Source organism: Saccostrea cucullata, unplaced genomic scaffold (assembly GCF_032062105.1).
Source record: "Saccostrea cucullata isolate Sc308-1 unplaced genomic scaffold, CSIRO_AGI_Scuc_v1 ctg5495, whole genome shotgun sequence".
In the NCBI taxonomy this organism is placed as follows: domain Eukaryota; kingdom Metazoa; phylum Mollusca; class Bivalvia; order Ostreida; family Ostreidae; genus Saccostrea; species Saccostrea cuccullata.
Window position 1 is genome coordinate 1 of NW_026929756.1, and position 27,744 is coordinate 27,744.

The window sequence follows — 27,744 nt, forward strand, 5'->3', positions numbered from 1 at the left end:
CATCGAAATTTTTATTTTTAGCAACCTAGCAACACCATTCATCTAAATATCAACCGATACAGAAAATTATGTATTCTAGACTTTTAAGTTAAAAGCATAGTTTACTCGTGAGCCAAGTTACATTAAAATCCGGAGAAAGAGTAGCGATTTTATAGTATTTCACAGAAGTTTCTATTTTTGAAACCATAGCAACACCGTTCAGCGATATCAAAAACTGATTCACAGAATTAAGTATCTTGGTGTAGTCCACTTGTGTGCTAAGTTTTATTGTAATCAGGCCAAAACTGTAAAAGGATAATCATTTTTAAAATTGTTTACAGGCAGACAGAAAGACAAAAAGACGGACGACGTATACTTTACCATCGCGTAAGCTTATCTCGGACAAGTAGAAAAAAAAAGGAAGTTACAGCAAAGATTTATAATTATATTAAAGTCACCCAACGTTAAGATCAAGATCTTGGGGTCAAATGTCATAATTCAGCCTACCGTTCACGGTAATTCAGTCGGTAGAGCGCTCGCTCTGTGATCGAGATGTCGTGAATTCGTATCTCGGCCGCGACTGACATAGTCGTTAAAATTGGCAGCAACTGTTCCTTCGCCATATGCTCGGCACTTTGAAGTGAAAGTTGCGGGTCCTTCGAATGAGACCTTAAAAACCGAGGTCCCGTGTCAGCAGCAGGTGTTGGCACGATAAATATCCATCACTGCTCAATGATCCTGCGTGCCGAGTGAAAGTCAAAATTTGAAGCCCTTCATCGACATACGGTGACCTCTCCATATGAGTGAAAAATTCTCGAGATTCTCAAGAGGGACGTGAAACAATATACAATCAACCAATCAATCATAATTCAGCCTGTTTGATGTTCTCTCAAGTGAAAACTCAAAAAAGTGTTTGGATGCAGTACTGTCTACACGGGTCAATCTTCAAATTCAATCTAAAAACAGTCCTGTGTAGGACTATAATCACTTTTACAGGTCAAAGGTCGATTCTGCAAAATTTCTTTGAAATATCAATTTTTATTTTATCTATACATCTAATTTAGAGATACATTTGTAGATTAAAGATAATACCTCCAGCCTCTCTTGTTTAAAAGAGAAATGACTACTAGTACAGTGTATCTGGCATTTCTTTTACAGTAAGTAAATTAAAGAATATTTCAATTACCTTTGGAGTAATCTTCCCTCACAATTACCAAAGGAACACTTTCTTTATCTGAAAAAAGTTGTAGTGGTCTACTTGAGCACAACTTAAATACTAGTACATGTACATCTACGCTAATGCTGACATAATATGTAACTTTTTTCTGATTAAAAATGTTATTTTTCTCTACCAGGATATTAGAAAAAGGACAAACATGTGTCCATGTATCCCTTAATTTTGGAATAAAAATCCAATCAATACCAAACACCGTCTGTCTTAAAAAATAGTCTTAATAATTCTACGCATCAACGTATATGTACGAAATGTACTGAAGATCCAATTCCTCCGTACTTAAGAATAAGACCAGAACTTATGCAAACTTTGATGTCAATTTTTATAAGACCTTTTCGAAGATTTCTTAAAATCTTGAATCTAATAATGATGAATAAAATGAAAATTGTTGCATGAAAAAAATTCATTTTTAAGCTTCATTTTGATGCATTCTAGATTGAATATTAATTTGTGAAGTTATCCTTTCTGACTGACGATCGGATATCCTTAAGTAAGCTCTGTAGCAACCCCTAATGATACAACGCCGCTTAATGATAGAAATATCATTAAGCGTTGCAATTCAACGCTTAATGTTATAAATTATTGCATTAATAGTTGTCTTTCTCAATCGCTTAGTGATATAATTCTTTCATTAAGCGGCGATTTAGCATTAGCAGTTTGGAATGTCAACCATTAATGCGATAATTTATGACAATAAGCGTTGCATTGCAACGCTTAATGATATTTTTATCATTAAGCGGTGTTGTATCATTAGAGGTTGCTACAAAGCTCTTCTTCTATTCATGATCATAACACAAACACTATGTTTACTAAGAATCAAATTCATCGGGTCAGGAACAGTTAACAAACATAAAACTTGCTTTATACATTATATATTAGAGATATTTTTTGAAACAGGATGTCATACTAATTTATTCTGCATACTCCTTGAATTGCTAGGGTTCCTGAGCAATATATTGCCGTAACAAGTGCATTTTAGGTGTCAAATGAATGTATTTTGTTAATATTATCTACATGTTTATGAAAGCCTTAATTGTGTCTCTTAATGGGAGAAGCAAGCTCTAAAATATCAAAATGAAATATGCTAAGGTTTCAACTGCAACGCGCTGATTAAGGAATCCTTGCATTGCTAGAATGATTCTGCACTGTCAGTAACATGATGTCTGAACGATCAATTAATTTACATTGTCAGATTACAAATATAATGATAAATGTAGAAAACTGAGAAAAATAGACGAGATTAATTGCAATTGTAATTCAACATCAACATGTATGTACATGTACATGTACAAACCTGTGTTTGTGACTGGTGGCTTTCCTTTTCTTTTCTTATACAAGTATATCATGTATATAAAGAGAAGGATAGCAAGTGTCGTAAATAATGCTATAGTAAAAGCTGCTAATGCTCCTGCAGGAATTTGACCAGTTTCTGTTATTACGGTTGTATTTGAAAAATCAAGTGTAGTAGCAGTGTCGTTCATTGTTGCATTGGTTGCCACAAGTGTACTGTTTCTTGTTGTCATCTCTGTATCTCTATTAAAAAAACTTTCGTTAATAGAGAGATCTGTTTTATTATCATGTACTATTTCAAATGGTTGATATAAGATTTTTAAGCTCTCTTTCGTTCTTCTTACGTCTTGGGACATTTTGGATCCGCATAAAAACATCGGTCTTTTCTGCTAATTTGATGACATGCTGGATCTATTTAGATATACAAATATACATATAAATAGAGTAAACATGAATCAGAATCATCACAATGTGCAAGTGAAGATACTCTAATGAATGAAAGGAAATTAACAGAATGGACATAATTGTCTCCCGCTGAAAGTTGGGGATATAAATTTTAGTCTGTCCGTCCGTCCGTCCGTCTAGTTTTTCTTCTGTCTGCGATTATGTCTGTCTGTCTGTAACACTTTTGTTTTCACGCGATATCTTGAGACGCGAAAGTGAAATTTTTCACAACACCCTTTGGCTTATAAAAATTTCTTTGGATGGTGAAGTCAAGAGGACAAGGTCAAAAATCCAAAAATTGTTTTCACACTTTTGTTTCCACGCGATGTCTCAAGAAGCCTTTAACTTTTTTATGGCGTATGAAAGACCCCTATTAATTTGGAGGCCAAAGGTTCAAAGATCAAGTTCGTTAATATATATCTTCTGACATTGTGTAAAACGTACGCTTCGTGGCATTATTTCAAAAACACTTTTGAATTTTTGCATTCAGTATTAATACCATGACACCCTACAGCCCGTCTGTCTTTCTTGAAGTAACAATCCTTAGATCCACGTATTAATGTGTCTTCTTCCTTCCTTTAGAGGGGAATAAAGACCCCCTAAATTTTCTTGTAAGAACATTAAATAACAGTACACGTTCATTTATCTTTAAAATGTACCCACACTTATAGAGATCAAAACTCTTGAAGTGTGTTGTTGTACAGCCCTCTGTGAAGTTACGACAACTGACGTCATCTACAATTCCTTCATCATTTACAACCAAACAGGAACCTGTTTTAACAAAGATAAAGACTGTATAAGAAAAAAATGAAATATTGCTTTTAATTTCTATATCTGTAAATAATAAACATATACGAGGGTCATTCAAAAAAAATTTTGAATCGTCACATAATCATGACAAGATTTTACATATAAATTAACACATTTTCGTAAATAAAATATTTATTACGTCGAAGTGAAAAGTTTTATTGTATTTGATTAAATAGAACTCGTTTTAGCCCACTTTTAAATTAAAGCAACATGTTTTACTTCCACGAAGCACGCTTAACCAACATTGAACGTCAAAAACAACGTCGAGAAAGTATCTCAAAATTACTCTGCTTTTCTAATTTCATACACGGTGTGTAGCATCTTCTCCTAAAAAAACGTATCCATCACACTTAACACCTAGTTTGCTAAGTATTACAGTTTACACTCAACACCTAGTTTGCTAAATAGCTTGAATTAACTAGACTGTCGATGTTTTCAAATTCTTTACAGAGTTACTCTATTAATTCTGCAATGAAGCGCAAATCACATTTAATGACGTTCCTTACTCTTTTAAATTATAACTCTTTCTTTGCACACAATTCATCGTCCGATTCAAATCGCTACCACTCAGAAAATTGTATTTTTCACTTTATACAAATACAAGACTTGTGCTGTCACAGTTCTTATTTTTTATTTGTAATATGCAGTGAACTATGTAAATCATATAGAGTTATCGTTCTTTATCAATTTTGTGAATTATCTTCCTTGAGTAGAACTCTTTTGTGTATAGAGTTACATCCCTCATTTTCCCGTGCAAAGAATCTGGGTGGATAAGGCGAGTCATATGCCTACGCAAGGGCAGGTAAAATATTGATTAAAAAATTCTTGCAAATTCAACTTTTTTGTAAAATTTGGGAGTTATTTATAACCATTTGCATACAGTAAAGATAAAACCTGAATCAATTGACTTACAAATTGATTGTAATTGACCCACCAAAATGGTAACACGCTTTAGAAATCATAAAAATGATAGAAATTGAATATTAAAACTGTGTTTTTTATATAGAGTTGGTCTCCGTACCACTTTTATGTAAACAAATATTGAAAGGGTTTGGAAGGATGTATCTCTCACCATTTTCAAAAAAATGGTACGAAAACCCACTGTATATAAAAAAGTTAGTTTACCTACTTAAAATTCGGAACATTCTCAAAAACTCCTAATCCAATTAATTGTGCGTTCGCTATGTAAAGGTTGTAGGCCAAAAACTGTCCATTCTGTGAGAAGAAAGAACTGTTGGAGGGCCGTTAGGCCCGACAATAGTTCTTTTTTTTTCTCACAGAATGGACAGTTTGAGGCCTATAACCTACTTAAAACATTTACCCTATTGTAGAACTTTTTCTCATCCATTGTATTAAGTTAGCATTGTCTACTTATTGGACTGTCTCAGATGAAGGTTGTATGACAGTCAAAAGAAACTTGTATTCAAGGATGCAGGAAAACAAAGGGAACGTAGAAAGGTTTCCGTAATTTAATCAACAATGTGCAGATGATTTAGAAGAGGATAATCAGAGTAGAAATGTAAAACTGGTACTTATTGTGTTTTTTAACTGACAGAGAGAATGTTACACGGTACCTAACGTTGATGAACGTTAAGGTGTTGAGTGATAAAGAAATTAACAAAATTATAACTTTCTTTTCGCAGAAATCAGAAAAAGATCGGGAGATGAGTAGACAAGGCTATAGACAAAACACCCTTGCATTCCTGTAGTAGAAAAAACGATGGACGTGCTCCAGTTGAAAAATGATCAAAATTATTCAAAGTACCAGTGAGAATAAGAATTAAAGGAGCGACTGTTTCTTGCCAGGAGAAGTGATATCATCGCGTGTGTTGTTGGTGCAAATTACATTCCAATATAATTCAGATCGAGATATTTCCTTCAAATTTAACTTTTGATGTTCATTGTTAGCTGGAATATACATTTCATCATCTATTGGAATAATTACAAAGTTTCAGTTTTTGTGACTTTGAATGGATTATTTAATTACACTGTACATGTGAAACTGTTGGATTCATTGCCTGAAAAATATTTATTTGTGTTTATTTGTGTTGTGTTTTCTTAATCTAGTAAGTTACCTGTAGCCATCCAATACGTTATTGAAAACTGTCCATTATTTTTAATAATGGACAGATAAAACTTATTGGACAGTTTCAGGTAACGTATTGGACTGTTTTGGGTCTTGCAAGAAATAGAATGCATGAAAAGAACAAAAGATGATGTCATACTAATGTTTTAAATATATATAGAACTGTTTACTATTCAAAGGGCATTGTATATGCGCCTTCGTGGCTCAGTAGTCATAGCGGCGGTGTTGACGCACCTAGTTATTTGTCGCGAGTGTTCGAATCACGATTTTTAAAGTTCATGTTGAAATTTAGATAAAAATATTTTTTCACTAAAAACTAAATGAAAAGATAGGATGATGAATTTATTTATGGTCAATTTATATATTTCCTATAATAAATATAGTCTTCAAGATGCATTTGCATAATTATAATATTTTGAATGCATTCAATTCAAGCCGACATAACACAATTGAAATGTAAATAATCATGGGTAGACCTGCGCGATATGGCTATTCTGTATGCAAAAACAAAAGAAAGGGTAGAGTATACCATCTCCCAACCCCTGAAAACATATTTGAAAGTGAAATTAACACGCAGTATGAAAAGCAGTATGAAAAGCATTACTTTAAAAATTACTGTTACGATGACCGCAAGGTTAAAAAAATTTAGATACTGTCATTTGAAGAGTACTGTACAAAGTTTAAATGTTTAGGTAAATTGTATCGTACAATTATGAAATTTCCGATATGCTTACAGAGCGACCAAATCAGTGTGGGCATATGACTTGCCTAATCCACCCAGATTCTTTGTTCAGCCATTTGATTTCCATCCGTAAAGAAGTACATACGTATTTTTGGTTCTTCCTACTACCTTCTTTTGATTTGTGGCCTACTACTATGTAAGTTTTTTTTATAGGAAACTTTTGTGGTGTAAAGCATATTATTTGTAAGTTATTTCGGTAATCATTTTAGAAACTTTGAGTATTGTAAACACTTTTCAGTCAGGTATTTTTCACAAAGTTTTAAATCAGGAAAGTTTTGAGAATTGATTATTGTTATTCATTGTTATTGCTATAAATACTATAAAGAGAAAATCAGTAAATTACTCAATTTTGACTTGCTCCGTGACCCCGATTTTGCTGTTCTAAATCTATGATAATTTTAATAAATATGAAGATATATTCCATTTTTTTACTCAAATTATTTAAATTTGTTCGAACTTTTTGAATGACCCTCGTACATCGCATGTTTTCAATAATAATAAAACATTTTATATATTTGAATTTTATTTCATGAAATAAATTAAACAGTTACCTTTAAGCAAATACCTGTAACAAGTGTATCATAGGGTTACTGAACTTATATTGGTGAACATTGGCACCGTGGCACGAGTTGTTTGTTCAAATGCACAAGCTTGCGAGTGCATTTGAACAGCCAACGAGTACCAATATTCACCAATATAAGTTCAATATCTCCTTTATTATACATGTATAGCATAAACATTTCCACATAATTTATAATTATTATTTCAACTAAAATTAGGCAAATTAATGATTTGTTTTTAAATATCGGTATTCAAATGAACGTCTGTCGAGTAAGCCTTCAATATCGCATCATTCCGACGACCCTACCTAACAATTTGATTTGCTTAATAAGGTTTAAATTTGTCAAATACGTACTTAATTTTTATTATAAATAATTTCATTTTGTGTGAAAATACTCTAGATGCCATTTCATTTCGCTAATTTAGCTCTGAGAATTTGACCAGACGACTTTTTTCGTTAACAACGGGGCGTTCGATATTGCACGCTCGTATTCGGAATGTTTCGGACATACTCGTATACGTAATACAAAGTCAACTTTCAATAAAACGTCAAGATATTGAACGCTATAATTCTTTAGATATTTGGTAGTATTTTATTAGAGACTATTTATTATCTATATAATAAGAAATATTACTACACATGCATCTCAATTATATCCTCTGACTGTAAGGTAGTTCCTGCAAGGTTACACTCAAAGCATCAAACTCCTTTTTCATATAATTAATATAACAAAACATTATATTTCCCCATACAAAATAAGAATTTACAAAATAAGAAAACCATTCCAGTATAATATTTGTTGATATTTGATTTTTTTTTCAATCGTATATAAATGTATGTTACACTCAAAGCATCCAACTCCTTTTTCATATAATTAATACAACAAAACATTATATTTCCTACGGAAGCGTATTAGTGCCACTTTGACACTTCACTTTTTTTTTATTTCTACACTTTAATCTGTAAATTTTACACTTTTATCTGTAAATTTTACACTTTAAAGTGTAAATTTTACACTTTAATCTGTAAATTTTACACTTTAAAGTGTAAATTTTACACTTTAATCTGTAAATTTTACACTTTAATCTGTAAAATTTACACTTTAATCTGTACATTTTATACATTAAAGTGTAAATTTTAAACTTTGAAGTGTAAATTTTACACTTTAAAGTGTAAATTTTACACTTTAAAGTGTAAATTTTACACTTTAATCTGTAAATTTTACACTTTAAAATGTAAATTTAACACTTTAATCTGTAAATTCTACACTTTAATCTGTAAATTTTACACATTAAAGTGTAAATTTTACACTTTATTTGTTTAATTACGTAGTCAAATAAGCATATTTATACATCCTTAGTTACGCATTTTACAGCCAACAGACCGTTAATATTGCAAGATAATATTTAATTCTGATTTTCTATTTTACAATAAATGCAAATGATAAGCAAATTAGTATTACTGATACAAGAGGAACTTTTCTTAGAATATAAATGAAGAGTATATCAAACATATGCAAACATGTACATGTTCTACATGAATGTGATATTGATATCAAAGTATGTTTATATTATGTTTATAATTTGGAACAGCAATGAATTTTATATATTTTGCTTCAATGACTTTTCTTTGATGCTTCGTTAAAAAAATGACCGTAATTTTCATAATGACCATAGAACCATATACTTGTAATATCAAACTTAACTGCAAATAAGAAAAATTTTTGAGATATTTATTTTTACGGTAAATTACACTGTTCATGTACCAATAAACATGTACGAGTACATGTAAAATAAAACAAGAGGCCCACAGGCTTTATAGGTCACCTGAGCATTATGCAACAACTTTCCAGTTACAGTGTATTGAATTTGATTCATGTTTTAAGCCAGATGCTATATGGCATTCACAATTTTGAAAGAGGCACCATTGATCATCATAACAATACACTTAACAGTTGCTTAGCTTGGTAACTGAATACCCATACACAGGGTAGGGGAACAAAAATGCACTCCAAGTAATCAGTAATATTCAGCAATAATCAGTAGTGCCCCTAACATAGTGACATAAACCCCCGACCCTAGGTCCAAACATTGCACAAATTTTTAAAAGGCACCCTTAGAATTGTCTATCAAAAAAATAAATAAATGTTTTATAAATACAAAGGAGCAGATTTCAAACAATAAATTCATTTTCAGTATAGTAAGCAGAGCCCCCCCCCCCCCGACCCTGGTGCCTTAAAATACACATTTCTGCAAGATTAGGGCCCTTGCACATCATAACTATATAAGTTATTCATCTACTTCATACCCAGAGTCACAGAGAAGAAAATTTAATGAATTTTCACTATATAATCAATAGAACCCTGGCCTAACACCAGAACCCTTGACCCTGGGACCATAAAATTCACAATTTTTGTTGAGGCACTCTTGCTTATCATTACTTTGCACTTAGTAAGTTTATTTAATACCTAGGAGCAGAGAAGGAGATTTTCAAAGAATTCATGTATTTTCACCATATAATCAATAGAGCCCCCCCCCCCCCAACACCAGAACCCTTGAACCTGGGCCGGAGCCATAAAATTCAAAATTTTGGAAGAGGCACTCTTTCTCGTCATAACTATGCACTTAGTTTATTTAATACCTAGGGGCAGAGAAGAAGATTTTCAAAGAATTCATGTATTTTCACTATATAATCAATAGAGCCCACCCGAACACCAGAACCCTTGACACTGGGGCCATAAAATTCACACTTTTGGTAGAGGCACTCTTGCTCATCATAACTATGCACTTAGTTAGTTTATTTGATACCAAGGAGCAGAGAAGAAGATTTTCAAAGAATTCATGTATTTTCACTATATAATCAATAGAGCCCCCCCCCTCCTCAACACCAGAACCCTTGACCCTGGGGGGCCATAAAATTCACAATTTTGGTAGAGGCACTCTTGCTTATCATAACTATGTACTTAGTAAGTTTATTTAATACCAAGGGGCACAGAAGAAGATTTTCAAAGAATTCATGTATTTTTCACTATATAATCAATAGAGACCCCCCCCCCAACACCAGAACCCTTGACCCTGGGGCCATAAAATTCACAATTTTGGTAGAGGCATTCTTGCTCCTCATAACTATGCGCTTAGTTAGTTTATTTAATACCTAGGAGCAGAGGAGAAGATTTTCAAAGAATTCATGTATTTTCACTATATAATCAATAGAGCCCCCCCCCCCCAACACCAGAACCCTTGTCCCTGGGGCCATAAAATTCACAATTTTGGTAGAGGCACTCTTGCTCATCATAACTATGTACTTAGTTGGTTGATCTAATACCCTGGAGCAGAGAAGAAGATTTTCAAAGAAATAATGCATTTTCACTGTATACTTATTTAGCCCCGCCCTAGCACTAGAACCCCTGACCCCAGGGCCATGAATTTCACAATTTTGGTAGAAGACTCAATGCTGATTACAATCATGCAAATAGTTTGACTGCTTGATGTCCAGTAGTAAAGAAGAAGATTTTTAAAGATTGCATTATTTTTAGTGGTTTTGGCCCCATCCCTCAGGCCCCAGGGGGGCAGGGATCATGAAATTCACAATTTTTGTTCCCCTTCACCCATAGGTGCTTTGTGCCAAATTTGGCTGAAATTGGTTCAGTGGTTGCAGAGAAGAAGCTGAAAATGTTCAAATGTTAACACACGACGCACGATGACGGACGAAAGCGGATAGCAATAGGTCACCTGAGTTTACTAACAAACAATTGTAAACATCAAAGTTTAATACTTTTCTCATGTGTCCGAGGTAAAACATCACAAATCGACCGTTTGATCATAACTGATAACAGTTTAGGTAATTAAAAATAAAGTGTAAAATTTACAGATTAAAGTGTAAATTCAGATTAAAGTGTAAATTTTACAGATTAAAGTGTAAATTTAACAGATTAAAGTGTAAATTTTACAGATTAAAGTGTAAAATTTACACTTTAAAGTGTAAAATTTACACTTTAAAGTGTAAAATTTACACTTTAAAGTGTAAAATTTACAGATTAAAGTGTAAAATTTACAGATTAAAGTGTAAATTTTACAGATTAAAGTGTAAATTTTACAGATTTAAGTGTAAAATTTACAGATTTAAGTGTAAAATTTACACTTTAAATGTGTACAAAATAAAAAAAAGTGAAGTGTGCAAGTGGCACTAATACGCTTCCGTAATTTCCCCATACAAACTAAGAAAACCATTCCAGTACAATATATGTTGATATTTGATTTTTTTTTCAATCGTATATAAATGTATGTTAATTCAAATAAGTTTCTACATGCATTTCAACATTTTAAAAATGTACAATTATATTTATATTCTTGTTCTTAGTAGATATTTAATGACATTTGCTTGAATACCGTACACTGTATTACAAGGCTTTAAATTTCATTACACAAGTTTTTTTGCATATAAAGTGTATGAAAATAAATTGTTTTCAAAACACTTAAACACATAAAGGGTTTAAAAAATTAAAGCATGCGTTTTATTCTGTTTAAGTAAAACTTCATTTGCAAAAATCAACAATCAATCTATAATTTACCAGAGGCTTACATTGGCTCTTTCATTAATTGTAGCTTACACGAAGGATAATACATGGGTTTTAAAAAATGAATCACATTTGCACTCATGGCAGAGAATTAAAAATGTATACAAGCAATAAATTATTATTTTGAAAAAAGATATAGTCTCAAAACTGCAAGGTTACATGTATACATGTACAAACAAATTGAGTAATGCGTGTTTGTACACACTCTTGCAGTTATGAAACTTTATCTTTCACAAAAAATGATAAATTGCTTAAATATACTACGCAAACCTGGCATTTGGAGTCCCACAGTGCCGTTGTAGCAGTACTCAACAATGGTTGTCTTCTTGAAGTTAGGAACACAGAGGTACTGACCATTCCCGAATTTGTCCACGCTACACTTGAGTTTGGAAGCTGCTTCATTCTGTCCCGTTAGGTTAACAGGACACGATCCCACAACATATCCGAAACCAAGGTAGTCCATATCTGGTTATATATGAAATTAATATTTGATTCGATTCGATGATTGTATGTAAAAAATTTTTTTAGAACAGTTAAAATAAAATATGTAAAAATGCACAAAACGTTAAGATCAATATCATTGGGTCAATTATAATTCACCCTGGTTGGTCTTGTTTAAAATGAAAATAAAAGTTATAAAAGTCCTCCTCCCCCTTTAGGAGCAAACATGACGACCAAAGTTAAACAGTTAAATAGGCTTGTAAGTAAATATGACAGAGCTTTCTGAAAAGTATTGTTATCGGTCAAATAGATGAAAATTAAGCAGGGAAGGGTTTTTTTCGTGCTAGTACCTACTAATACATGTTAGGTACGGGTGCCATCAGATGCCATCAGGTGTGCCATGGGAGAGTAAGTTTCCCCTGCCGCTAGGTCACATCCATTTTGTATTAATCCGTAGATAATTCAGTGTGTAAACAAGCTAATTCACTCTCATTGGACAAAACAAGAAGGGAATGTACTGACCTGAGGGTTGAGGAGGGTGGAGTATTTTTAGAAGGGCTGGAGGAGCCATAGTGAGATACATGTATGGTATAAATTTAATTGCAAAAACGCACAAAACTTCTTGAAATATCGCCACGAAATGAAAGTGTTACACACGCAGGATGTAGGAATGTAGAATGAAGGCCTTGTCCTTTGACTTTTGACGTCAAAACAGATACTAGGAGTCTTCGTAGCCCATAGAGAGTTATGGTATAGAATGCCAAAATGATTGCAAATGCTCAAAGGATTCTTAGAATATCGTGCGGAAACGTAAGTGTAAACATATACAGAATTTATTTCATTTCTAACCTTGACCTATGACTTTTTGACCTCAACGTAGATAGGAATATTAATCCTTCTTCACCATAAGGAATTTAGCTAAAGTTTAAATGCTTCTCCATATATCAAATTGAATTGAAATCGTTACAGACAAAACTACATACAGACGGACCCGACAGACAGACTGAAATTAATATCCACCACTTTCAGAGGGGACAAAATAGTCTAACAATTAGTACGAAAAACATCTGTAATCAGTGGACTAATATCATACAGTTTATATTATAATTTAGAACAAATTTAGTGTGTCGACCATATAAAATGTGCAAAGGTTGAATTAGAAAAAAAAAAATCTGACTCTTGAGATTCTTGTTTGATTTACATGTAAATCAAAAGCTTGTTTTCTTTAGAAAATTCTCGCATGTAGAGCATCTTCGTGTGTATTGTATCAACTGGCACACATAAATTCTTAATACAGGTATATGTACATGTATAAAGTATATTGATACATAAATAATGGAAGTTTGTCAACAGCTTCTTAGTTATAGAAATTACTTTTAAGTACAAAATAATTAAATATGCCCCCCTCCACCCGTGAAGAAAAAATGAATCATTCATTAAAAAGTTTAGCAGTTCAACGTCAGCTAGCCTACCTTCTTTTTCAAATTTGGGAAAGGAGATGGCGCTTACATTTTTTTATTTGCCTGTTTTGGTAGAATTCCCTTTTTTGAGGACCCACTCTCCCATTTTCAAGGGAAAAAAATTGAATCCGCACCAACATGTATATGCAATCTCTGGATATCATTACTGATGTCTTCAATTATATAAATGCAGCGAATTATAAATATCTGTGCCACACTATTCATAAAACACCCTATAAAAAATTGTAATTAAATCTGTAGTTCATTCTTATAAAGTCACTCAGTTGTGAAAACTATATATATGTGAAAGAATTTAAGATGCGTCTACAATTTACCAGGTTCAGCGAATTTCATTTGACTAAGTTACCTAAAAATGATAAAGACGATAAAATCTCCGTCATTTGACACATACATTTAATTATTTTCCTTTGTATGGAAGTCAGAAAAAGTTATGTCTTTATTTTTGTCCCTGTATTTCTCATTTATTTCTTCATCCAATTTTTAATTAAAGTGCATCCTTGCCTTAAGGACATCATCACAAAAGTTCACTATTATATGGAAAAGGGTAAATCTCAAATGATTTTCAAGACATTCGTAAATGTTTAAGAAAATTACATGATTATTAAACGTATGCGGTGCTTTATTATCGTATATATACTTCGGCCATATTGTAATGTATAGTGTACATGTATATAACCTTTCCTATATTCCTGCAAAGTCATCACTTTATATCAATTTAATATCGTTTAATGCTAATTAATTTTGATGCTTGTATATAGGGTATATAAAAGAAAATTAACTTTCTTTAAATATTTAATTTTCCAAATACCTATATCTTAAGCAATTATTAACTTTATATAATATTGTTCCTAAGAACTTCAAAGACCATTGAAACACCTTATGGAGCATAAAATGAAAAATGTTGCTTGAAATATTTTAAATTCAAGCTTTCTTTTGAGACTTTTCAAATTGAATTTCAATTTGTAAAGTTATCCTTACTGGCTGAGGTTGGAATATCCTTAACAATCGCTCTATGCGGTGCTTTATTAAATATGGAAATATTTCGAACAATATCAAGCTCAAAAGTACATATACAGTGTAATTGTATATTTAACCAATACAAACTGAAAGTTAAGCAAACACAGATCTCTATAAGCATCAAAGATGGGATCAGGTGTCATAGTGGAGTAAGGATCTCCTGTCGCCAGGTCACTCACGTTGTCATGATTTGGTAGCAAGGGAAAATGGTAAACAATTCAGTGTGTTTATAATGGCCTAGTACTTCGTATGAAAAAGTTAGTAATTAAGCATTCTATTGAATGACCTATATTAATTTTCAATGAAAATGTAAAAAGGCATAAATCGACCATACAACTAACGAAAGGTTGTTTTCATTCAAGACTCTTAGTATTCTTGTTTTATACCACCTGCGTGTCAATATAGTTTGCCTCGATTTAAAGCTTCTTTGTACACAGTGCATCCTCGTGTATATCAAAATAACTTTGAATCATGATTTCTAAATAAAAGTAGGTAATAATGCATTGGTTTATTGTAATATAAATAATGCAGTTTGACAAGGCTAACTCTTATAGTTGTACTAATTGAATAACTCAAAACTTGGATCTTGATTCAACAATGTTGTCAGCTGACAATTGACAAGTGATGCTTACGATTATTGTCTGCTAACAGGAACGTAGCACCAATATCACTATTTTTTTTCAACATAAGTAAAAGTCTGGTTGCTCTCTCAAATACTTTTGGTTGCAGTATTTACAATAAGGGTAATATAAGGCAATGTAGTGTTTGAGTAAAAGAATTGGTACCGGAGGAAGTTGAAACCTAACCCCGCCCCTCTATCACCTCACTCCCCACCTTCCTTGTCGCGGGTTTTTGTTCCAGATAAGGTGATTTTTCCTGGACTGAATAAAATGTTGGTTTAGCATAAATTGATTTGATGATCGATCTCAATTAAATATATAAGCTGACGCATCACAAAGCGCCTTTTAGGTTGGAAATTTAAACACTTACTTGTGTTCTAAGAGGATTCAGTCGAAGTAGTTACGATAGGTAAATTCGTTAATACTTTATATATATGAAAACCCATGTCTAAAATATAGAAGAGTATCAGAATATTGCCTGATTTAGCATCAAGGTCGTTGGTTGCAAGTAAAGTAAAGATAATAATGTCTTTGTTTTGAACAATGGCGTCTTCTCTCCATATTTTATTCACCTTGATATTTTTTCCTGATTGCCCTGGATTTAAACAGTGACTTGACCTGTTTTCTTCATCCACAGCCTACCTCATTTAAAGGGGTGTTCAGATTTCAGATTACACTGAAAAACAGGTTTTTAAGCAGGTATTGTCAGAAGCAGAATGTTACGTGAGATCAGAAGTATTTGATAACAATGATGCATTTCTGGAGATAATATTTTAAATCTTTTTTTCACTTTGTCTACATTAAAGTAAAATTACGTTTATACGAGGGCTGTTCGGATAGTGTGTATGTTTTTCTTTCTTATGAACGTATTTTTGTTAAAATTTTGCAACTACGTTTGTAAAAAGATAAAGAATTTATAAAAGCAAGATATAATTTACAAAAATTAAATTTCCTCTCTTCAAAGGTACATAAATGTGTCAATGGTTGTGGTACCCGGTGCAGCCGCGAAATCAGATATTGAAAATATGTAACATCAACGTTCAACCCCCGGTGGAATGAAAAGAATCCAATTCATTTATATTATATTTCAATTTTATTTTGTCTTCATGTTGTGCAAGTATATTTAAATTCTGATCTAAAAAAAAAATTAAGGAAAAGTAAGGAAATCTGATTAAGACGACAAAATGGATTTTAACGTAAAGGCGGAGCGCCGATATACCTAAAATTTTATTTAGCACTATTTACATTCTTTTCCAGACTTGCCAACCTGCTTTTAAACAATACTAAAAGTAAAAAAAAAAATCTCAAGGGATTAGTTACATATAAGTTGCATATAAATCGGCACTGCAAGATATTAAAACATACTGTATATATGATGCATGAAAAAATTAAACACTTATGTAGCAACAGCACAACTTCATTTTTTTCTTCTAAAGATTTCCTTACGAAAATAGACAGATTGATTTCTGCATGGTATATTTGATAACAAAGAAAGGAGAGTAAACGCTTCCCGATCGTTTCACATTCAAAAACATCTCTGGCTGACGTGACTTTACTTAACGATGCTACTCCGGATCCATAGACATATGCATGTTTATTATTTTTTAAATATTTACATTTGCAAATGATTTTTTTTCGATATAACACTACTGAAAGCAATACGTATTGATAAACGTTAGACGAAATTTCTCAGTGAAGTCACAAAAGGGTCGACCTGCCTTCAGTGGATTATATACATGTCGCTAGGTTAAAAAAATATGCATTTAATTTTACACTTTAAAAGTCACAATCGGGCAAATACAAAGTATGAATAAGTCAAAAATGTAAAAATAAGGAATAAGGTATCATTTGAAAACATTTATTGGGCTATAAATACGGGTTGGTTCGAGAATAATTTCATCAACCCTTCGGGCTTTATAGAATTTAATTTAGTAACCAACCCGTATTTAAAGTCCGATAAATGTTTTAAAATACCTTATTTCTTACGAAATTTATCTTATTATCCTATAAATTAGAAATGTTGTATGATCGTTTCTTCGTTCATTATAAATTGTAGACGATTTTTTCGGAATTTATCTTTGTCCTGTTTGCAGTAAAATAAATGTCTCCATAATTTCGGAACTGTCCTCGTATATTTGCATAAAATTGTACTTTTAAGTATTCTTTTTTTATTGTAAATCAGAAATATAGATATGCTTTTTTAACTACCGAATTTCTATTTTCGAGGCGAGCACAGTTATTATTATGAATATATTAATAGAAGACGCCATTTTCTGAAGTATCATTTATATCAACATCAGTGATTCGTTCACATAATTATAATTTAATTATTTTTCAAATACATAATAGCGCAAAACTAACTGAACTTATCTATAAATGACAATTTTAAAATTCTGTGGGTATACTTCAGGCATGAAGTATCGGAGGATGCACCCCCTCCTCCTTTTTTTCTATACTTAACTTTTTAATTTATATGTTCATAGAGAATAAAAGTATTTATCCTCCATGGGGTACCTGAAGGGTAATGAAGTGCGATTGAGTAATATGAGATACTTTAGGAGATTGAAACCTAAATCCCCGCCACCTTGGGTACATGTAATAAATAGAAATTTCGAGTTTGGACACTTTTCTTTTTCAATTTTGTTTGAAGAGTTTTTTTTAGATGAGTTGATTTTACTTTCTCTGTTCCTTTCAAAAACGATGCTAAGTCACTATCCTTTCTGTAGCATTGTTAAACATCTCTAGCATATCTACACTAGTTTACAGCATTGACTCCATAAATTCATCATAAGATCGGACTGAGTATTCCTTACTAAAAAAAAGAATTATCACTGAAATCAGCGAAGTCAACATGATTTTGAAATATTCGGGATATAATTTTGCATGCCAGAAGGTTTGGGTACATTCATAAGAATATGTGTGATATAAATAAATATTTTCTTTTAATCAATGCGTGGAAGTAAATTTGTGTTTTGGTGTTTTTTTTTATTTGGGGGGATGATCTGGAAGGAACTCTCTAGAAAAAATTCAAAATCCGCACCTGGACTCTCCACCTTTATGCAGTATTGAAATGTCAATTTTATTAATGTAGTGACTTATAAATATCTCTGTCACATTCCTCATAAAACACCCTATATAAATTGTAATTATATCTGCTGTTTATTGCTATAAAGTCACTCAGTTGTGAAAATAATATGTAAAAGAATTTAACAAGCATCTATAATGTTCAAGGTCCTGTAAATTTCATCTGACTAGGTTACCAAAAAAGAAAGGACGAAGTAATTCCTTTCGTTTGACAAAGAGTTCTTTTCCTTTGTAAAAAAGTAATAAAAGATAAAATTGTATCTTTATTCTAAATAGTACCCTATTACACATGCATATTTTTATTTAGTAGGTGTTCACATTTAAAACAGACGAAAAGTGCATACTTGGAATTAGCAGCTTGATCTACATGAATGCTTTTTATGCCTGTGCTTCTCTCAATATTTCATTTATTTTTGTTTAGCACATTTAATGCAAACGAAGATTTATTTTCTTGAGCACATTTCTAATCAGGGGACCGTTTTACAAAAGATAGTGCGACTAAGATTAAAATATTTAGCTCAGTTTTCAAAATCAAAACCTGGATTACTTTTATTCTTGAATTTGCACTCATATAATATCTTTGTTTACTTAAAAATCTAAATAAATTAAAATTAGAAAAATAACATGATCTTTTCTAAAACGGTAGTTCAAATAATTAATAAGGTTTTTAACTAAAGGAAGCTGAAAACTCAATATTTGCGCATGCGTTACAAGTTAAAATTGGAAATTTGAAGATAAATGCTTAAACATTCTAAAACATCAAATTCTCGCTGATGTAGGTAAAAATAAAAATTAAATGAAAAAAAACACTCTATTTTATCAACTTTCGCAATAAATATTATAGGTATTTTCTATATCTTATATTTGTATTCATTTTTAATGAGTTAATTATATAGCACTAGCTTGATATTTTTTTAAAATCATAAATTACAGTATTATAGGAAAGTCTAAATAGAAATAGCTTAAGACGGTATTCCTGTTATTTTCAGGCCCCCTGCTTAAACACATGACATTTCTGTCATTATTTCCTGGCATTCCCCGTTTCCTTCCTACAAGAATTTGTCTCGTGACAGAAGGGTAGCGCTAAGTCGTGAGTTTTAGAGGTGAAAAAACTTCAATCCGTTTTTGAACAAATTACATGTATTTGATTTTACATGATTTCTACCAAATACTCTGTATTTTTTCTTCAAAATGAAAAGATCAAAAGACAAGGATTTTTTATTACATATAATTATATGTATATTTTTTTTATTTATCTCAATTTATCACAGATTTAACTTTTTTCCTTATAACAGTTAATATAAGACATATCCGTACTTCCAAATGTTTCATGTAGGAACAGGGATAGGCAAGTGGGACGCTTTGCTGTAATTTTGCAGTTGCACTATTATAATAGACAATTTAGCTTAGATTCCCTGGGATTGTATCCTTTCAACGCCTGATAATATTTCATTTTATTATTTATTTTATTTTGCTTGTCCAGAAAATATTGTTTATTACTTGTAGTGTACAGGTCCGAAATTGAAAACATTTGTTTGCGCCCCCTGAATTCTTTACATGTATATTTTCTGCAGTATTTTTCCAAAAAAATTGTGAGCATTTCGTATGATTTCTTTCCTATTTCTTGTCTTCATAACATTGTAAAGAATCGGAAAAAGTTATAAACAAGAAGCATATTGACGCAAGCATCAAAACTTGGCCGCAAACCATTTTATGTAATTGTTGAAGTTCCTTTCAGAATCTGAAATTTGTGTGATCTGTTTTTTTTTAAATTTCTATATATTTATATATATATATATATATATATATATATATATATATATATATATATATATATATATATATATATATATATATATATATATATATATATATATATATATATATATATATATATATATATATATATATATATATATATCTTTTTATATTTATGTGGTAGTTGTACTTTTTATATTTTTAGGATATGTATTTTAAATTGTACACATTATTCTCATTCTTCATTTTATTCATTCAGTCATTCACTCATTCATTCAGCGCTGCGCAATGCGATTTACTAACACGCTATGTTGTCTTGTTCATTGTCTGGTATAAACCTAAACACCTCTATCTAGTTAAATGTTGCATTCCAGGTAGACTACCAGGTAATTTTGTGAATGGGTTATTCCATTATGAAGTGGGGCATTGATTTCTATTGGTCAGTGTGGTTGATTGGTTCTAAGGTAGAATTGGCGGGAATTATTATAATGATTTCCCTTATTCTGAAAACTGATTGAAGGGTGTACATGTATATAGTGATAATACCTATTTCATTGTGTTGGAGACACCACCCTTATTCCTGTCATATATTTGAAGTGAAGTCAGATTGGTTTAGCTAGGAGTTAGGAATTCACCTTATTCCATAAATGGGGTTGATTTGATCCTATCCTATTCCTATCTTACACCAAAATAAATTTGGATCCACACCCTGAGCACTCGATCTTGTTGTTTTATATTGAACAAGAACCGGTTACAAAAAATGGCGCCCAACAGCATTAGACAACGGATTGGTGGCCGATGACTACTACCGACTACTACTCACTATCCCCGTAAGTAACATTCCAGGAGTGCGGCGGACAGGTGGTGGTGTTTATGTGTATTGTGCACGTGTTCTGTTTATTCGTTCCATGTGATGTGAACTGTGACGCCTGTGTTGTGTTTAAATGTACGTACAGTCCGTATGATAACAGAATCATGGATCACAAAATCGCCAGCTGGTAAGACTGTTTGTATTTGATACTTTATGAGCTCAAACTTTCGTGCGTGAAACTGCAGTGACAGTATTACCCAGTGACGTGACTGATATCAGCTGATTCTATATTAAGACTAACAAGGTCATTTTGCTTCAGCTGTTTATTTTTGCATTTGTGTTTATTATTTGTGTGTCTTGGGCATAATTATTTTTTTGTGGTTGTTTATTAATTGAAAGAAAGTTGAGAGCGGGTTGAGAAAGTGTAAATATTACTCTAAACGTAAAGGTTTAAATTTTCCAATTATATCCGGAATTAAATTTTCGCCTTAAACTACATTTTATTATCTGCCCTTGACATTCCTTAACCATATCCGGTGTAAACAAAACCACGTTGTCTTGAAAGAAAAGAGTATTTTATTCATTGATCCCTCACTGCAGTGGTAGTATTTGAAGGTTTGTTCAAGTTCTTAGTCAAAGGTTAACATTTGATTATTTGTTGCATTAAATTAAATTCAAATCCAAACTTTGCAGTTTTATAAAAATGTAGGTTAAATACCCAAGTAATGTTCCTCAGTCAACAAAATACAACAAAATATTTTTGTCTTGTCTTGTATGTTTACTAAACTTGCGCTTGCTTGCTTGCTAAGATCATTCATCAGTCACTCATCATCAGTATTAAGTAGGAGACTACATACATAGAATCATGATGGTTTAAAGTAGTTTTTTTTTCTTCTGCCAAGTGCAATACTTCAGTAATATTTAGTGCAGTAGAATTATATTAGCAGAGACACTTCAAGTGATGGACCTTAGGTAAGAAACACTGAGAGAAGTTTGTCTGTGGTCATTGATATCTGTCATTTGTTTATTTATTTCCCCAGAGTTTGTAATCTCGCAGTTCATATTCATTTTTGCCGTTGCAAACATTTTGCTTGATATTTCAGTTCATAATTTAATTTCTGACTTTAAAAATCTTTCAATTTCAGCTATTTTTGTGTCGGTTTCTTTGTAATTACAATAGTACGTGTCGGTTTCTTGTATTTAGCGTGTCGGTTTCTTAAACTTTACTGTTAGTTTAATTCATTTAGGCTGTTAGTCTTACTTAGGTGTTTAGTCTTAGTTACTTAGTGTTAATTAGTCACTTAATTAGTTACTTAATTAGTTAATTAGTCCTAGTTAATTAGTATTTTTTTTTTGTTGGAATTTCACTTAGAATTTTGCTGACATTTATTTTTAAATTTTGTACATTGATAAAATAATGAATTACTGAAATTATTTATTGAAATTTGTATTTCAGGAACTTCTTTTTCATATTTGCTATTTTTATAAAACATTTTATTTCAGATTACATAGCAACTTTGTTTAGTAGATTTTGATAGTATTTATTTATTTATTCTTCAAATTCTTTTGCAGGTAAACTTTAGAGATTAATTAGAAATAACAATTAATTAGTGAACATTAGATAGTTTAGTTAGAAATTTAGGATACAATAGAGTTTAATAGGCACTCTTGATCAACGACAGGAATAGATTTAGTTTATTAGTTACTTATTTAAGGTAGATTTTTTTTCTCTTAGAAAAGATTAGCATATACTATAGTGGTAAAAAACTTGTAGCTAGTGTAATCATGTTAAACGCGGAAGATCAGGATACTATGACGGATGAGGAACTGAAGGAAATAGCAAATGCATTCAAAGAGCTAAGTGTAAAACCCAAAGCCAAAACTGCAAAGGATCTGAAAGCATGGATGGTGAGCTATGCCCATTGGACGACACCGAAGATGTCTCAAGGAGAATATTCGCATTCTCAATTCGAGGAAACAAGTGAAAAGCACCACATTATTAACAATCCACCTAAACTACCTGTGTTGTCAGGTGATAAGAAGGATGACACTACCTACGACCTGTGCCTCTACGAGGTTGAATGTTTGAGGAAAGATGATGTAAAGGACTCAACTCTACTACAGAGTATAAGACGCTCACTGAGAGGAGGTGCAGTTAGAGTTCTAATGAGGCTGGGAACAGATGCACACATTGTAGATATCCTACACAGATTTGATAGTGTATACGGTACTGTGGATGATGATGAAAATCTACATTCCCAGTTTTATAGTGCAACACAAAAGGAAAATGAGGATGTTTCTGAATGGAGTTGTCGTCTAGAAGAGCTATTGAACAAAGTGATACAGAATGGAGAAATTTCACCAACAAAAACAGACCAGATGTTAAGAAACATGTTTTGGAATAGGCTCACAAAAAACTTGAAAGACATTACATGGCATATTTTTTAACAATGTAAATATTTTAACGAGCTTAGAAAGGCGATAAGGAAAGTCGAACAGGATAAGTTAAGGAGAAAAGAAGGAAAGAAAGCAACAATACAACAAACAACTGCAAGTAACACACAAATTGATGAGCTGAAACCATGATTCAGAAGATGGACACAAAAATGAACCAAATGAAGGATGATATAAACGATGTCAGAAGTGTCTTCTGTGATAAGGCAATATGGTCAAGGATATGCATCTAGAGGAAGAGGTCAGTATTCAGGCTTTGCATCTAGAGGAAGAGGTCAGTATTCAGGCTTTGCATCAAGAGGAAGAGGATATTACGAAGAAAGAAACATTGACAGATAGGGAGTCAATAGAAATGACTCAGAGTCTGAACAAGTACCTAGAGACCCACCGAACAGAAACAAAGATGAAGGAGAAATACTGAATAGGGGGGAATAACTCGCAGTGTTAATATTCGCTATATTCACGGTGTCAATAAATCCGTGAATTCAAGAAACAGTGAATAATTTTTTAAAATAATCTCCATCTTTTATTTTGAAATTTAGGAATAGACCACGATAGGTTTATACACATGTGCCGTCAATACATGGTCATTTCAGTAATTACGAGTAGTACTTATCATTCAATTATTATAATTATCACGCTTTACTTTAATTAAAATCGGCGGCAGATAATAACTTGTGTTTGTTCCAAAGCTGTTTAGATAGCCAACTCGACATGTTTCATCAATCAAAACTCGTGGGCCATGGGTTTTAAATACCCGTGCGTAACTAATTTGTTACCACGTGTATTTGTTACCTGCATAATCATGCATATTTGATTTTATCTACATTTTGATTTTAATAAGAAATCATTCAAATAAATATCAAACTTACTGAAGATGTGGAAGGATATTATTTCGTCGAACTACATAAACACATTTATTTCCGTCCAGTGTTTTTTCGCCGCGTTGTATTGAAGATCTTGGGTGCACATGCACGCATCATAATAGCATATAGGAAAGTTATTTGACGTTTAGAATGAAGGCCTTTCAATACCTGCCCTTGTTTAATTAAACATTTATTAAATCCAACAATTTTATATTTACCTACCCTGTTGAAATAGAGACATGACGCTGATGAATGTCGTTAACATGAAGCTATATAGACAAGGGAGGTAACTTTTATTATATACCAATTTCGCGAATTCAAGAAACCGCGATCGTTTCAGATGAGAGAAAAACGCAAAAATCACAACCCGTGAAATTAATCCCCTATACAGTAGTGTGCTGCAGATGTGGTCAGTTGGGTCATTTAAGTTACGGATGTAGAGTCAAACTGGACCACCAGCAGCAACGTTTAAACTATACCAGGCCTAGGCCTGCTTCGAGACGCGGACGGTAGGCCAGAGTCATACTGAGCGTCACAAGAGAGGAATTATTGGAGATCCGACTGAAGTTGAGCTGACTGTAAATAACATTAAAACCAAAGCTTTGTTGGACACAGGATCAACAGTTTCAACAATTTGCCAGTCCTTTTATAATGAATATTTACAAGATGTCGATATTCAGAGTATCCAAGAAACATTTCAACTTCAGTGTGCAGATGGAAGTCATTTACCATACAAATGAGTCGTAGATTTACAAATATCATCACCAGGATTGGAAACCAATATAGAGCATTCTGGATGTTTTCTTCTCGTAGATGATGCCAATTACCATAGGAACGTTCCAGTTCTCTTAGGGACCAATATCATAAACATGATTATGGATAGTTGTAAGGAGACTCATGGTGAGCGGTTCCTACAGAAAACAGATCTTCACACTACTTGGTACTCAACATATAGATGTTTCACAGTCCGAGAAAAAGAATTACTCAAAAATGGCTACAGAATAGGAGTCATCAAATCTGCTGAGAGGGAGCCAGTAACTATCCGACCAAACTCTGAGGTGACCATTGAAGGATTTACTGATAAGATAGTTCCCTACCATCAGACAGTTGCTCTTATTCAGGCCACTGAGAAGTCAGCCGTACCAAAGGACTTGGATATAATTCCAAAGATTATAGACTTTGATTATTAGACTCGAGAACCAGTGACAGTAGCAGTCAGCAATGAGACAGCAAGAACAGTCAGAATTCAGCCGAATTCAATCTGCTTCATATTTTTAGATGACATCATAATTTTTTCTAGGATTTTCGAAGAACATCTGAATCGACTTCAACAAGTTCTTGATAAACTGAGAGATGCAGGGCTGAAATTATCACAGAAAAAATGTACATTCTTCCATAAAAGAGTAAAATATGTAGGACATATCGTATCCAATGACGGCATCGAGACGGATCCAGACAAAACAAGTAAAGTTATCAACTGGCCAACCCCTAAAATACCAGAGGAGGTTAGGAAGTTCCTTTGATTTGTTGGCTATTATCGTAAGTTTATTAAGAACTTCAGTCCGATCGCTAAGCCATTATGCCAGTTAATGCCGGACCCAACAGAGAGCAAGAAGGCAGCAAAGAAAAGTTCAACAAAGAGAAAGTGAAGATGGGGCACAGAAGAACAAGAGGCAATTGACCATCTGAAAGAAGCATTAATATCACCCCCGATACTAGGCTATGCTGATTACAACATCCCATTTGAACTCTACACAGATGCGAGCCATCACGGACTAGGGGCAGTACTTGACCAAGAACAGAACGGACAGAAGAGAGTCATCAGCTATGCAAGCCGAGGGCTGACCAAAGCAGAAAAGAATAAACCTGCCCACAAGTTAGATTTTTTAGCTTTAAAATGGGTCGTGTATGACAAATTCAAAGATTATTTGTTAGGAAGCAAGACCAAAGTGCTAACAGATAATAATCCACTCACATACATACTAACTTCTGCTAAATTAGATTCCACAGGGCACAGATGGTTAGCCGCCTTAGCAAATTTTGATCTAGAGATCCAGTATAGACCAGGCAGAAACAACTCGGATGCATGGGACTTTCCAGACTTACTAATTCTGAAATTCAAAATTCTTCTATTTCTACAGATTCTTTCAAAGCTTTATGTCATTCCATAGAAGCTCAGGTTCCATATGTAAAGAATTTTTCTTTAGATTTAGGTATTTTGAATTAAATTAATTCTCCTACAGGTAATTTCCAGTTTCAGGAAATCAACTGGGAGACATCTCAGCACAAAGACCCTATACTGAGGAACTGGATACAGCATGTTAGATCAGGAAGGAAGCCAAGAATGGATGAATACCACCTACTCATCATTCATTAGCATTAATTCGGAACTTTCATACTTTTATTGTAGAAGATGGAGTGCTGAAGAAAAAAGTGGAAATAGATGGAATTACCAGGAAGCAGCTAGTAGTACCCGTCGATTTGATTCCAGTCATCCTTAAGAGTCTACACAACGACTTTGGTCATCCAGGTAGAGATCGGCTTACTGTAAACCAAGTATTATACGCGTGCGATAAATATCCGCGAGTTCCGCGAGTAACCTCTGCTCGCGGATATTTATCGTCGCGAACCAGTTGTGCATTATATTCCCATATCATGATTTACTTTAGAGTTATTTGCCCTTTTTACAATACCGATCCCGACGGTTCAACAAATAATCACGGAAGAACTTTACAGTTAGTGTACAAGAAGCAGTTGAAATTTAATTACAAACATTCAGAAAAAATAAAAACGAATGGCAAATCTAAAACCATTTGTCTAAAAATGATTAAAATGTCAATAATCATTTCAGCTTGTGTTATTATTGTTCATTTATTGTTACAGACGAGTCAGAGATAGCCTGGTTAATTATGGCTAATTATGGCCCAGTCCTGCTCTGTCCCAACCATTTATAATAATTGTCCCTTGGCTGTGTATATCTTAGAAAGCGTCGATTATCCAATTAGTATGAGGCACTTTTACAACTGAGAGTTTTAAATCAACTTTAATCTAGATCTCCTAGATTTCGTTCGAGCGTTGTGAAAATGGGTATGAAGTATACTCATGGTAAACATTTTACCTACTTTAAAGGGCGGATATAAGATTTTAAATGGACGCAATGCACAGAATGTCTTGATTAATGCGTGAGCAGACCTCACGCTACCATTTTACATAGTTTATGGGCGGATATAAAATTTTTATTTGATTCAAAAATACTCGTGGAAATAAAAAAAAATGTGACCACTCGTTCGCGGAAATAAATCGTCGCGGATAAGTTCTCTGGCGGTCAGTCGCAAATAAAAAATGACGCGTATAATAATTGGTTTACAGTATCTCCCTTGTCAAAGACCGTTTTTACTGGAATGGGAAGAATCAAGATATTGACTTGTGGATTAAGAGGTGCCAGAGATGTCTTAGAAGAAAAGTCCCTACCAACCAGAGAACACCACT

The 27,744-nt window shown here is 32.8% G+C and overlaps 1 protein-coding gene across 1 annotated transcript; it reads right to left on the bottom strand.

The window, feature by feature from the left end:
• Window positions 1-1,165: 1,165 nt before the first annotated feature.
• Window positions 1,166-12,188, bottom strand: LOC134282149 (uncharacterized; the record flags this gene model as incomplete). Its single annotated transcript, XM_062764597.1, has 5 exons — window positions 11,994-12,188; window positions 3,611-3,718; window positions 2,848-2,914; window positions 2,508-2,746; window positions 1,166-1,213 (listed from the first exon to the last, which is right to left on the bottom strand). Coding segments are annotated over exons 1-5 (655 nt in total), but the record flags the coding sequence as incomplete, so codon positions are not given.
• Window positions 12,189-27,744: the final 15,556 nt, after the last annotated feature.